General features: G+C 37.3%; 1 protein-coding gene and 1 pseudogene across 2 annotated transcripts in view; one reads left to right on the forward strand and one right to left on the reverse strand.

Moving 5' to 3' along the window:
- Nucleotides 1-14,387, forward strand: part of RAD18 (RAD18 E3 ubiquitin protein ligase) — a 109,231-nt gene that overhangs the window by 54,534 nt on the left and 40,310 nt on the right. The window contains exons 8-10 of the mRNA XM_080809864.1: nucleotides 4,194-4,270; nucleotides 5,564-5,624; nucleotides 13,501-13,638. Coding sequence (XP_080665990.1) covers nucleotides 4,194-4,270; nucleotides 5,564-5,624; nucleotides 13,501-13,638 — 276 coding nt within the window. The remainder of the gene's footprint in view (nucleotides 1-4,193; nucleotides 4,271-5,563; nucleotides 5,625-13,500; nucleotides 13,639-14,387) is intronic.
- LOC308351314 (large ribosomal subunit protein eL33-like) lies at nucleotides 10,161-12,036 on the reverse strand (annotated as a pseudogene). The gene is made up of 2 exons: nucleotides 11,979-12,036; nucleotides 10,161-10,565 (listed from the first exon to the last, which is right to left on the reverse strand). The product of its transcript is annotated as a large ribosomal subunit protein eL33-like (transcript).

Below are 14,387 nucleotides of genomic sequence, written 5' to 3' on the forward strand. Positions count from 1 at the left end.
CTCTTACATATTTATATTTCCCTTTTTCCCTCCACAGAGAGAATCCTCCCGTTAGTAGCATCAGCACATTTACTGATTTGTTCAGTTCTATTGCACAATTAAATTAGTTTTAAAATTGCTTCATCAGTACTACTACACCACAGCAAAACAGACCTACCTATAAAAAAGAATTCAGGATATTTTCTAGTTCTCTCTCCCAGGCTGCTTCTCCCCCTCCTCCCTTAGTTAGACTGAGGGTATGTAGTCAAATATGCGGTCATAATTTCCTTTTTAGGGACGCCTGGGTGACTCAGTTGGTTAAGCGGCTGCCTTCGGCTCAGGTCATGATCCCGGCGTCTTGGGATCAAGTCCCGCATCAGGCTTCTTGCTCGGCGGGGAGCCTGCTTCTCCCTCTGCCTCTGCCTGCCACTCTGTCTGCCTGTGCTCGCTCGCTCTCTCTCTCTCTCTCTCTAACAAATAAATAAATTTAAAAAAAAATTTAAAAAAAATAATTTCCTGGGACGCCTGGGTGGCTCAGTTGGTTAAGCCACTGCCTTCGGCTCAGGTCATGATCCCAGAGTCCTGGGATCGAGTCCCACATCGGGCTCCTTGCTCAGCAGGGAGCCTGCTTCTCTCGCTGCCTCTGCCTGTCTCTCTGCCTGCTTGTGTGTACTCTCTCTCTGACAAATAAATAAATAAAATCTTTAAAAAAAAAAAAATTTCCTTTTTACCTTTTTCATTGTGACTTGATTTTTTTTACTGAAATACAGTGAGGTTCATTTGCTTCTTAGTTGATAAGTGTTTTTATTGTGTCCTGGACATTTTGACTGTAATATGAGATTCTAGCTCCTTTTAAAAATATTCTACTGTAGCAGGCAGTCACCCTGTTAAGGTTTAGCTTCAGATCCAGGCCTCCCTCTGTGGACTATGGTTCTAATGACAATTTAGTTTTCAGAACTCTGGCAGTGTTGTTCAGGTCTGCTTCATTTGCAGTCAAATGCTCTACCCCTGAGCTATACCCCCAGGTCTGCTTCATTTAATTGCTACCTGGGGGGCACTCAGAAAACCTGATATTCCATATTGTGGTTCAGTTCTCAGACCTTTTTGGCCTATTAATTTAATTTTTTTCCAAAGACTTTATTTATTTATTTGTCAGAGAGAGAGAGAGAGAGAGCGAGCATGTGCGCAAGCATGAGCAGAGGGAGCAGCAGTCAGAGGGAGAAGCAGGCTCCCCGCTGAAGAAGGAGCCTGATGCAGGACTTGATCGTAGGACCCTGGGATCATGACCTGAGCTGAAGGTAGATGCTTAACCAACTGAGCCACCCAGGCATCCCTGGCCTATTAATTTTAGGATATTTCACATGTGAGTGGGTCAGGAATGTGTTTAGGATTTGCTGTGCAGGTTTAAAGGATGGTTTTCTTCAGGTTTTTTCTCTCTGAGATCCTCACTCCAGTCACTAGTTAGGGGATGAGGATGCTACCTGCTACTGGTAGGTGAGAGATAGAGATCTAGGTTACTCACTAGGTCTTTACTGGCACAGTGTTCCTGAAAGAGAAAAGCTGTCCCCAGTCTTCCTGGTACTGCTGGGGGAATTAAGGGGGTAGAATCCACACTCTACACTTATTCTCTGGTGATACTTTGGTGGGCAGGAAGCATCAGCAGTGTTTAGTTGGACTAGATCAGGTATTATCAAAAGGTTTATTGGTCTCCTTTCATAGTCCTTTGCTAGAACAAAAATTGGTTTCTTGGAGTTTGTGTGTGTGTGTGTGTGAGAGAGAGAGAGAGAGAACGAGAATGAGAGAGAGAGCTGGTTGATGATTCTGGGTTGCAGGTTTCACCAGTGCCCAGTCTGGGATATATAGAAGATAAAGAGAAAGCCTAGGAAACTCATCATCATGTTGTTCTTTAAATTCTGAGACCCTTAGCCAGTGCATCTTCCTCCTTCTATTTTTCATAGTTCTCTTACAATTGTCTGTTATTATATTACATCTAAGGGTTTTAGTTATACTTAGGAAGAATATGAGAAGAGATACGAGTCTAGTCCATCTTCAGAACTAGAAGTTCTTGTTAATTTTTAATTTCTGTTCTAGGTGCAAACACATGTAGGAATGTTTTCTTAGTGAATTAACCCCTTTATCATTGTATGATTTCCCTCTTTTTTTTTTTTTTAAGATTTTATTTATTTATTTGTCAAAAAGAAAGAGAGAGAGAGAGCAAGAGAGCACAAATGGGGAGTGTCAGGCAGAGGGAGAAGCAGGCTTCTGTAGGGCTCCATCCCAGGACCCTGGGATCATGACCTGAGACAAAGGCAGACGTTAAACCGACTGAACCACCCAGGCATCCTTGTAATTTCCCTCTTCATCCCTGACAGCATTCATTGTTCTAAAGTCTGTTGTGCCTGATATTAATATAGCTATTCTATGGTTCTTCTCATTAGTATTTACATGACACATCTCTCTCCATACCTTTATTTTGAACCTATGTCTTTTATTTAAAATGGGTACTTTGGGGTGCTGGGGTGGCCCAGTCAGTTAAGCATCTGACTTCAGCTCAGGTCATGATCTCAGGGTCCTCGGAGGGAGCCCCACATCGGCTCCCAACTTAGCGTGGAGTGTGCTTGTCTCTCTGCCCTTCTCCCTACTCATGCTCCCTTTCTCTCTGTCTCAAAAAAATAAGTAAAATCTTAATAAAATAAAAAGGATTCTTTGCTGAAAGCATGTACTTTGTTCTTGTTTTTTTTAAAATATAATATGCATTTTCTATCTCTTATTACTGCTTTTAGATCATTTATATTTAATGTAATTATTGGGAATAGTTGGCTTTACAGTTAACGTCTTCCTAATTGTTTTTTGCTTGTTTTATCTGCTTTTGTTCCATTTATTTATTTATTGGTTCTCTTTTGGACTGAGTATTTTCTTTTAATAATACGTTTTATTTCTTTGGGTTTATTTTTTCGTTTTAGAAAGTTTTAGCGGTTGACCTGGGGTTTGTAGTAGACACCTTCAAGTAGTCACAGTCTACCTTCAAATAATATGCTTCATTTGTAGTATGAGAACCTAACAACAGTGTAGTCCCAATCCCTAATTCTTTGTGGTGTTGTCATGAGTTTTACATTTTTACCTATGCTGTTAACACAATAATCTTGTTTTCCTTTAAAAGGACAGTTATCTTTTTGAGTAGGTAAAAAAAGAAAAATATATTTTGTATTTACCTTCATTTTTACCATTTCTAGCATTCTTCATTTTCTCTTATAGGAAGAGATAAAGAAGACAAGTTTCTTGTTTCATATTTCCTCTGCTTAAGCAACTTCCTTTAACGCTTTTATGGTATAGATCTGCTAATAATACATTCTCTGTTTTTGTTTGTTGCAGAAAATCTTTATTCCTCCTTCACTTTTGAAAAATATTTCCATGATAGAGAATTCTGGATTGTCAGGATTTTTCCTCTGCTTTTAATTCATTACTCCATTGTCTTCTGGCTTGAATAGTATCTGATGAGAAGCATGATATAATGCTTGATTTTTCTTTATATAATATACTCTTTTTCTCTGGCTCACACAGATTTTTCTCTGTGTGTCAGTGTGTATATATGCTATTCTTGTATTTTTGTTTTGTTTTGTTTTTGCATTTATTCTGCTTAATGTTCCTTGAGTTTTTTACATTTGTGGTTTGATGTCTTTTATTAAATTTGGCAAATTCTGGCCATTAGGTCTTCAAATATTTTTTCTCTTCCCCTTTCTTCCTCTTTTGGGATTTCTGTTACATGTATGTTAGACTTTTTGTTATTGCTCCATAGTCGTAATGCTCTGTATATAAAAGTGTATATTTATGTTTAGTACATTGGAGTTTGAGTGAATTGGATTCACATTAACAAATTAATTTTCATATTCCATTGGGACTGCTATTTATACCTATATACTTAAGTATATGGGTATATACTTAAGTAAGAAAGGAAGGAGCAAAATTACTCTTACGGTTGTCTTCAACTGTTCTGCATGTGTAAGAGTTCAATGTTTTATTCCATATTATTTTTGTAATCTTTTATTTTGAAATAACTTTGGACTTAGAGAAAAATTATAAGAATAGGACAGGGAGTTCATGTATACCCACCTTTTACCTTTAGAGTTAACACCTTATATATCCATAGTATAATGGGCATAGTATAATGATGAAAACCATGTATTAACAATGGCTGTATGTCCTTATTTTAACAGCTGCTGAAATAGTTCAAGAAATTGAAAATATGGAGAAGACTAGAATGCGTCTTGAAGCTAGTAAACTCAATGAAAGTGTATGTTGATGGTCTGTTTCATTATCTGGGTAGAAATGATGGAAAGAAAAATTGAGTGCCCCCCCCCCAAATTAAAGATTGCCAGAATTAAATCTGTTCAATAGGAAATATCCTGAAACACATTTCCATTTAATGTATTATTGCAACTCATTTTTAGCACTGAATTCTGTCCTTTAGCAATCTTCTAGGACAAAATACAATTATAGTCCTATGGAAAAAGCATATGTTTGTACATCAGGTGACCTTGATATTTGTCCTTTCTCTGCTGGTTGCGTTTGATAAGCTCTTTAATATCTGTGGCCCTTAGGATCTTCGTTTGTAAAACTCAGGAATTGAACTATATGATCTCTAAGATCCTCCTTTAGCTCTGGCATTCTGCAATTCTATGATTATATTGATGGAGAAATTAAGTAATTGTAAATCTTTATGAGGATTGAGTATCTCTTGAGCTTATTGAGGGAATCAGAGACTTAAAATTCTTCACTATTGCCTTCCTCTAGCTTGATGGTCCAAAACTTGAGGAAAGGATACCAAAGAAGAAAATAGTCATTGTGTCCTATGACACTGGAGGAAGTGTTTGGGGCTCTCCCAAGTAGACTTTTTTTCCTAGACCATCGGTAATGTGTCTGTAAGGAAAGCTACGACCTTAGGGAAGTAAGTTTATAATCAGATAGTAGAAAAAAAAATGAGATTTTCATTGACTTTATCATTACCTGTGCACTAACTATAAGATGGAAGCTATAACGAATCCTATAAGTAGATTTCTGATCTTTTAAGTCTAAGATTCTCAAAAGTGGAAGTAGAAATTTAAAACACTAAAATCTTACACTGTCATATTTTCCTTATATGTTATTTTTCCAGTAGACTTGGAGAAGTTAGGTTGGAAAAGGTAGAAGACAAGCAAGAAAATCTGCCTTATTAATGATCTGCTAAATGCTTCTTTAGTCTTGTGGTTTCAAGTGTTACTTGTTGTATTAATGAATGTGAAAAATTAAATGTTGAAAGTAGAAATTTAATTAATTGTTGTGTTAATACTTCATCTTAGTCTTAATCTGTATATTAGTGTTGCATTTTCTACGGATGAGAAAACAGTAGTGAGTGAAAGGTATACTTATTATGCTATTTAAGGGAAATCCACAGGAGTTATTCTTCCTAGGTTTATATAATACAGAGATAAAGAGATTATTTTCCCCTATTTTAAATATCCACATTTGAGATTTTAAAGTTTGTATTACTAATTTTTGTTTCTGTCATATTTTAAATTTTTAATTAAGTTTTTTTGGATTATTTTAGATAATGGTTTTTACAAAGGACCAAACAGAAAAGGAAATAGATGAAATTCACAGGAAATATCGTAAGTTGTGTGACATTTTCTTTATTTACAGAGAACTTGGGTTGCAGATTTTCATCTTAAGTAATTTTTTAAAATAAATTTTTATAGTAATGTTTGATATAAACTTGTTAAGCAACTTAAGCAACTGAATTTTAATTGAGTTTTTATTCATTGACCTTTTTTGTAGTTCTCTGTGCCTGCTTTTTGATTTCTAACATTCTTTGAGCTTATCACTAAGCACTTTGCAAAATATTAAATAGTTGCTCTCAAAGCATCTCTGTGAAAATAAAATGGAATTAAAATGGAAACGTTCCTGACTTTCTATCCTGTCCTCAGGCCACTCATTGACAACACTTCTGTGAAGAATTTCAGCACTTTTGTGGCTTCCAAATTTGTGCCAAAAATATTTTTCATTTTATCAGTTATTACCAACTTCCAAGTTACTTCCTTTTCCTTATTAAGCCTTTGTATATATCTTTTCCAGGGTCAGCACTTTAATGTTTTTGTCAGTTTGGTAGCTATATTGCTTGGTTGGTTGCATTTTTAGTTTAAATTTAAATGTAAGTGCCTGACAAACAGGTATTTAATAAATATTTATTGAATGAGTATTCCACATGTGATATGTTTAAGTTGTGCTAAGAGAATTTTGTTTTCTTCTTTTAGTTCTTGGGCTTTGTATAGGTTCAACAGTGATCTGTTTGGGGAGAGGGGAATGAAGTACACAGGCCCTAGATACAGGTGTCATGGCCTGTGCCTTACTAGAGTAGGAAAAGAAGCCTTGAGTATTCGTGGACCGCAGACAGAACAACAAAAGTCACTTTTATTCTCTTGTTAGAAAGTGTGATGGGAGCCTCCTTAGTCAATATTTGGGAAGTCAATGTGATTTTTCTTGAGACAGGAAATTGAGACTACCAAATGATCACTGAATTGCCAAAAATAAGCCCTGTAAAAATAAGGAAACCAGAAAATCTGCTTTTAGAGAAAGTAATTTAAACCACTAAAAGAATGATACCTAACAACACCATACTGAAAAAAATGTGGATTAGATTTAGGCAAGAAAATATACAACTATCTATTGCTCTCCGTTTACAATCTAAAAGAAAGTCTAACTTTACTAGATAGGTTGTATTAAATTAATGCATTTAGCCCTAAAATAAACCTCTGTATCTAGTTAAAAAAATACATGAAATGGACAATTTCCTTGAAAGATACAAATTACTGAACTGTATTCAAGAAGAAGTAGATAAGCAAATTGAATTTGCAGTCCGTGAAGCAATGCCAGGTCCAAATGCGTTCACTGGTGAATTCCGTGAAATTTATAAAGAAGGTAGTAATATCAATTCCATACATATTCTGCTAGAAGATTGAAATGGAAGGAATACTTCTTACCTCACTTTATGAGGCTGAAGTTTCCATGAAACTACAAACCAAAGACAGTATAATAAAAGTTCTTACTAGTATTCCTCATGAACATGGATACAAAAATCCTTAACAAGATTTTAATAAATTAAATCTGGTAATACATATAAAAGATTATGCATCATAACCAAGTGGGGTGGATCCTAATAAGGCAAGATTGGTTTAATTTTAGAAAATTAATCATTGTAATTCACTGTATTAAGTGCATAAAAATCCACTGGTCTGTCATGTGCTTTGAATAGATCTTTTACTGGTGAATGATTTTGTAGTATCATTTGTTGGTTATTTGGAAAATACTGATTCATTGAGTTGCAAATGTTTGCATTTTTATATTGCATTTATATTATATAATGTAAAAAATAGCATTCCTTAGTTTTACCGCCAGTCTTTTTTTTTTTAATTAACATATAATGTATTATTTGTTTCAGGGGGACAGGTCTGTTATTCATCAGTCTTACACAATTCACAGTGCTCACCATTGCATATACCCTCCCCAGTGTCCATCACACAGCCATCCCATCCCTCCCACCCCCCTCCACTCCAGCAACCCTCAGTTAGTTTCCTGAGATTAAGAGTCTCGTATGGTTTGTCTCCCTTTCTCACCACCAGTCTTAACAGAAAAGTTAAGTATGGGAAGTTGTACAAAATGGTGGATACAAGTTATCCAAAATTCTGATTTCCCTTGAAAGCTATTCTTTCATATTTGGCAGCAAATACTGTTACTTGTTTTTCCTGAAGTGACAACTTCGTTCCCTCATTCATTTTTGAGAAAATATATTATCCAAGAATGAATAATCACAGTTTGTCTACTGTTCTTTCAAATAAAAACAATGTTCATTTAAAAAGTGGCTAATTTAGCTCACAACTGAAATAATTACACAGATGCTTCTGCAGGGCACTTGGGGTATGTAGCAGAAGTGCTATATTTATAGTTCTCATTTTACCTCTAAGGTTATTAAAAAGGTACTCCAGGGTCAAAATTTAATAAGATTAATAATTTTCTTACGGCTTCATCAAGGATATTCTTAAGTAAGATTGACTTTTTTAAAATGGGTGGTGCGTGGTCATGTAGAATATAGTGATTACTGGTACAGTTCAGGGTCACTTCCTTGGCTTATGCTAAGACACCCACGGTTTTATCTATCATTACTATTGCACTGTCTGTGCATATGTCAGTGTAACAAAAAAAAAAGGCAAATAAAATAGGTTTTAACCTCATTTGCCCTCTGAAAAAGGCTCAGAGATCTTCAGGAGTCGACCAGTACACTTGAAATTCTGCTATTTCAGAGTGTAGAGGATGGGTGGGGAGGCAGCGGAGAAAACTGAAGGAGTGGCCTGGAGATAGGAGTGGAACTTCGAAATGTGATATTAGAAAATCTAGGAAAACAAAGTGTTTCAAGAAAGGAGATATGATGAATTGTGTCAGATGCTACTGTAGAAGGTTGAGTAAGAGATGGAAGGCATCAGTACATCTCACAACTCAAGTGGTAAACACTAACTTCCACAAGAACAGTTTCATTAGAGAGGAGGCATCAGAAGCACTCCATGTCGGCTGAAACACATTGGAGGTGAGGAAGTGAAACTTAAGGTGGACAGCTCTTTGGGGGAGGTTTTACTATGTCAGGGAGAGCAGAAAAATGAGGGCGTAGCCGGAGGTGGGTGTTGGTCAAGGGATGGTTTTGTTTGTTTTTCAAGTTGGGAGATAACATAGTGGCTTTCAGATCTTTTTTGACTGCAGCCCATGGTGAGAATTATATTTATTTATTTTAAAGATTTTTTTTTTTTTTAATGTGTCAGAGAGAGAGCACAAACAGGGGGAGCAGCAGAGGGAGTGGGAGAAACAGACTTACCACTGAGCAGGGAGTCAGACGTGGGGCTTGATCCCAGGACCCCAGGATATGACCTGAGCCAAAGGCAGATGCTTAACTAACTGAGCCAACCCGGCACCCTGAGGATTATATTTTAGATATAATTCATTAGATAATTTATTGTGAAATAAAAGTTTCACAAAGGAATATTTACCCTTCTCATTTTTTAAAAGATTGTATTGAGATGTTTTCAAATGATGTTTGCATTCACCCTCCCCCAACCTTAAATGGACCCAACCTTAGAAAAAATTATCTTCTATCATTTTTCTCTCAAAATTTCAGTGACTGAAAAAAATATAAGTAGTGGGATAAATATGTTCCAAAGCCTGCCGGTTATGCTTATCCAAACCACCCATATTGCATCCTATTCTCCCTTTTTCTCTCTCTCTTTTTTAATAAGACTTTATGTTTTTAGAGCAGGGGAATGTTACAGAAAGTTCCCATATATCCCCCATGCCTACACATGCATGACTTCTCCCATTATCAACAACCCCCACCAGAGGGTACACTTGTTATAGTTGATGAACCTACATTGACACATCATAGTCACCTGAAGTCCATACTTAGGGTTCATTCTTGGTGTTGGAGAGAGTTACAATGACATGCATCACTGTGGTATCCTGCAGAGTATTTTCACTGCCCTTAGAATCCTTTGTGCTTCATCTGTTCATACCCTCTGCTACCAAACCCCTGGCAACCACTGATCTCTTTATTACCTGCATTGTTTTGCCTTTTCCAGAATGTCACATATTTGCCATCATGTAATACGTAGTCTTTTCAGATTGTCTTCTGTCACTTGGCAATATGCATTTAAAGTTTCTCCATGTCTTTTCATGACTTGATGGTGCTTTTCTTTTTAGTGCTGAATAATATTCCATTGTCTGGATGTACTAATAGCTTATCCATTCAACAACTGAAGCACATCTTGGTTGCTTACTCTTGCCATTTTTAATGTACTCTGGCACTTTCCATACTACTCTTATTATTTCATTAAGAAAAAAAATGCTGGTCTATACCTAATTGTTTTCATAACCCACACTCTCACTTCTAGCAGAACAGTCGCAGGTGTATTTGTATGCCAGTGGGAAAGGTGCATAAGAGGAGGAAATTGTTGATGTGAGACAGGGAGAGGGTGAGTAAGCACAGGTGCTGTCTCTTTGGGACGACCTTAGTGATGGAATCCAGAGGGTAATTTAGGGCTTGGCTCCTCCCCCCCCCCCCACCCCAAGAGAATAGATCTACACCTTTATTTATTTACTTTCCAATTAGCTTAAATACTTGAGGGGTACAGCCTCACAGGATTCTATGGCCAATGGCATAGCAGGAAGGTTGCTTCGGAATTTGGCATGAACCATGCTACTGTTTCCATGAGCACGAGTTACCTTTCCTCTGATACCTCTGGTTTTGTTTGGCTTGCCACCAGCAGTCACTGTGGTGTTCTTTGTTTTGTACACATAAGCACATCTCTTGCCTAGGTAGAATTCAGATTTATCTCTAGCATAAATACGTTTAATTTTAAGAAGAACTGTGTGTTCCCTCTGGTTCCGGAGACCCGGCTTATAGCCAGCAAAAATGGCCTTGAACCACAGCCTCCAGAGCTTTTTGTCGTTTTAGGAGTCCTGTTCCCAGCAGACCTCCACAGGTTCGAAGATGGCCAGGTGTCGGCCTTTAATTGCTGCAAGGACAGTTATTTCTCAGTCAATACAAGGAAGATAGAGCGTATGTGCACAGATGAAGGGATGGTAGTTGGAAGATGACAGGGCTCTGGTTAGAATGTTTCTGTGTTTTCAAAAAAAAAAAAATATATATAAATATATATATATATATTTCTGTGTTTTCAAAGTAGTGTGAGGCCAGCCGAGAAGGGAGTGTTGCAGGTCTGGAAAAGTGTGACATGGTCATTTTGGAGAATAGTAAAGCAGTGTTTGCTAGAGAAAGGTGAGAAATTTGTATAGCAGTGTTGAGTGCCCATTTTAGGCTTATGTCATGAATTTACAGTGACACTGGTCAGTTCAGGGCTAAATGAATATGCCCTTAGTGAGTATTAGCCATTACTGTTATTCTCTTCTCCATCCAGGTTTAGATGCTTGGGTGTTCTAGGTGGTTGGTGAAAAAAATGGATGAGATTTTACTTTGAGAGACACTGACTCCAAACTTTTTCTGTGACTTAAAGTAGTTGAGTGAGTATCTCAGTATCATCCTTTTGGAGAATGAGTCTGTCCTATTCTTATGACAGCCTGACTTTGGTCTTGTGTACTGTAGGGTTCACGGGCAGATCTAGAGATGCTTTGGCTGTAAAAGCTTGTCTAAAAAAGTAGTTAAGGGGTGGTGAAGGAGTGAAGGGCTTGACTTGGAGAGGCAGAAAGGGTGATAGAATTTAAGTATTAAAAATCTTGAAGAATATCAGTTGGTTGAATGTGGGGCTTATTTATCAGCTTCCACAATTATCTCAGCCACTTAATATTTTTAAGAGGTAAATTCAGGGCATCTAATTAGCAGAACTGAGATTTTAAACTCAAAAGTACTCCTTGCCAGATGGCACAGCTCCTAAAATGAGATGAAGAGATGAATGGGAACAATTTTATTAGTCATAATCTCTTAGCATTGTTCATCTTTTGAGCAGAGGTTATTGGACTCTTTGGGCCAAAGCCAGAGCAGTGGCTGCCATTTACTTTTTGGTTTCCAGCCTAGCTATAGGGGTAATCAGATCAAACAGAGAAAATCTCTTTTAAACCTGGGCTTTTATTACTTCAGAGGAGAAGGTCATTAAGCCTTCTTAACTCTTAATGAGATTACTTGAGCAAGTTTCTTAAGTAATTCTTACACCCATAATTCCATGTATGCAATGGCCTTCCTGGGAGAAGATCTAGACCAGGTCTGACCAAATTTCATAGACCCCATAGTGCTGTGTTACCCTTGCCTAACAGAAACCATATAGTGATGGTGGTGGTCTCCCACTGACTCTGGGGAGCTGAAGGAAGTATAAAATAATTATCCTCAAATGCACAGAGTTAAATAGGACCTGAAGAAATCACCTAGCTTGTTTCCCAGGTAGGATCTCACCTATTTCTGAAGAGCTAACTTTTACCAGTAATCTTTATGGCCAGCCCAGATTTCTTTTGCTGGAATTTTAACCAAGCCAACATGTCTGTTTCATGGGGAGTTTTACATGTATTGTACACATAAATATATTGGGATTAGGAGCAGTCTCTCCTTAATGTCCAAAGTACAGTCACATTTATAGATCAGGAATATTGAAATCAACGTGCAAATGAGGAAAAACTGGCTTCTTCCACAGTGGGGAGGGAAGTCACTTTGACCCTTCGCCCTGCAGGATTTTGCATGTCTGTAGACAAGAATTATTTTCCGTTGCCATCAGTTATCTACAATTTACAGAGCTGTAACATAGCTCAAAGGCAGCGAATGCCTGGAATCTTGGAAGGGTAGCACTAGGAAAGGCATACTTTTCAATAAAAGCACAAATTTTTTCTTGTACTCATTTATTCTTAATATTGTGCCACAGGGAAAGTGTTGGTTACTGTATGAAAATGGTCTCAAAACTTGAATTATTTGCAGTATGATTCTAAAATACATTTTTACAGGATTTACGACATCATTTTGAGCCATGACTTAAGTGTATGACGGTGCTAGATAAGTCAAGTGCAACCTCAGCTGTCTGTACTATAGTTCAGGATCACAAATAGACATCCTAAAGGCTGTGCTCTAACAATGCCTGGCTATTCTTTATTGAGTAAATGAATGTACACTAATAATGGTGACATTGAGATCAGGCTTACATTATCTTCAGATTATTAAAGTAGCAGGTGTTATTCAGATTGGTGTTATTACGATATCCTGAGATAAGGTGGATTGGGGGTAAGAGGTGGATGTTAAAGGGATCTTAATGGGATGTTAAAGGGATCTTCTTAAGAAATGCCAAGGAGAAAGGGAATCCAAATGGATATCCTTTGTTTTTATAATCCAACTTTACCGGAGGCTTCTGCTTTTATACTCAGGTAGTGTTCTTCATGTTAGTACTCTTGTTTCTTGGGTGTTAGAATGGTGTCTTTTGGATATATTTAAGAAAGTGGTATCTTTCATGCTTTATCAAAAGCCTTTCAGAGTATGAGGTTTGGGGGGGAAAACCTATAGTAGCAAACTAGGAATATCCTGTTTCCATGTTTGTTCCTGAGGAAAGGAGAAGATAAGAAGGAGAGGCTTCCGTGACCCCTGGCTTTATGTATTTTTGTGCTTTCCAGTTTGTAAATTTATTGCAAGTGATTCCCAAGGATTTTTTTTTAAAGATTTTATTTATTTATGAGAGAGAGAGAGTACTAGTGAGCAAGCGGGGGTGGGGGACAGAGGGAAAGGAAGAAGCAGACTCCCAGCTGAGCAGGGAGCCCAACTTGGGACTTCATTTCAGGACCCTGGGGTCATCACCTGAGCTGAAGGCAGATACTTAACCCACATATAACTGAGCCACCCAGGCACCCCAACAAGAATGTTGTTCTTGAGCAAGTTTGTACACATCTTGATACTCAGTAAGTCAGCATAACAAAAATACAGCTTTTACAGTCCTTGCTTTACTGAGAAGATCTTTTGAATTTTAGGTAAAAAACATCAGAATGAATTTCGGCTTCTGGTGGATCAGGCCAAAAAAGGATATAAGAAAACTGTTGAAATATCAAAAAAAAAAGTAACAAAAGAAGAAGATGGATCTACAGAAAAGCTATTACCTATTTGCGTGGGTAAGAGACTAATTACAGTTAGTAACTAAAAACAAATGTGTTGAATTTCACTATTTATTTTTAAGATTTTGTTTATTTAACTTAGAGCATGTGTATGTGTGAGAGCAGGGAGAGGGGTAGAGGAAGAGGGAGAGAGAGAATCTCAAGCAGACTTCCTGCTGAGCGCAGAGCCCAACACAGGGCTTGATCTCATGACCCTGAGATCATGACCTCAGCCAAAACCAAGAGTTGGACAATTAACCACCCAGGTGCCCCTGAATTTCACTATTTGTTTTTAATATGAAAAGAAAGTAAAACAATGGGAATTTACCTTTTTATTAGATATCTGAAGTGGAAAAAGTATTTTTAGACATATAGCTGTTGTTGAATGTAAACTAAGTTTGTTACTGTGGGAAAAATGATTGGGAGATGCCCTGAAGACAAGTTTCTAAAATCTTTGGTTTAATGGTAAATCGGAAGTTTCTTAGTTGTTTCAGCCTAAGGATGTTTTTTAGGTGTAGGATTTATTGCTGCACATCTTCAAATATTGTACAAATAATTTATTTTTATTTTTATTTATTTATTTGACAGGGAGAGAGAGAGCACAAGCAGGCGGAGTAGCAGGCAGAGGGAGAGGGAGAAGCAGGCTCCCTGCAGAATAAAGAGCCTGACATGGGGCTCGATCCCAGGACCCTGGGATCATGACCCAAGCTGAAGGCAGTTGCTTAACCAACTGAGCCATCTAGGCGCCCCATATTGTACAAATAATT

Source organism: Martes martes (genome assembly GCF_963455335.1).
Source record: "Martes martes genome assembly, chromosome: 1".
Taxonomy (NCBI): domain Eukaryota; kingdom Metazoa; phylum Chordata; class Mammalia; order Carnivora; family Mustelidae; genus Martes; species Martes martes.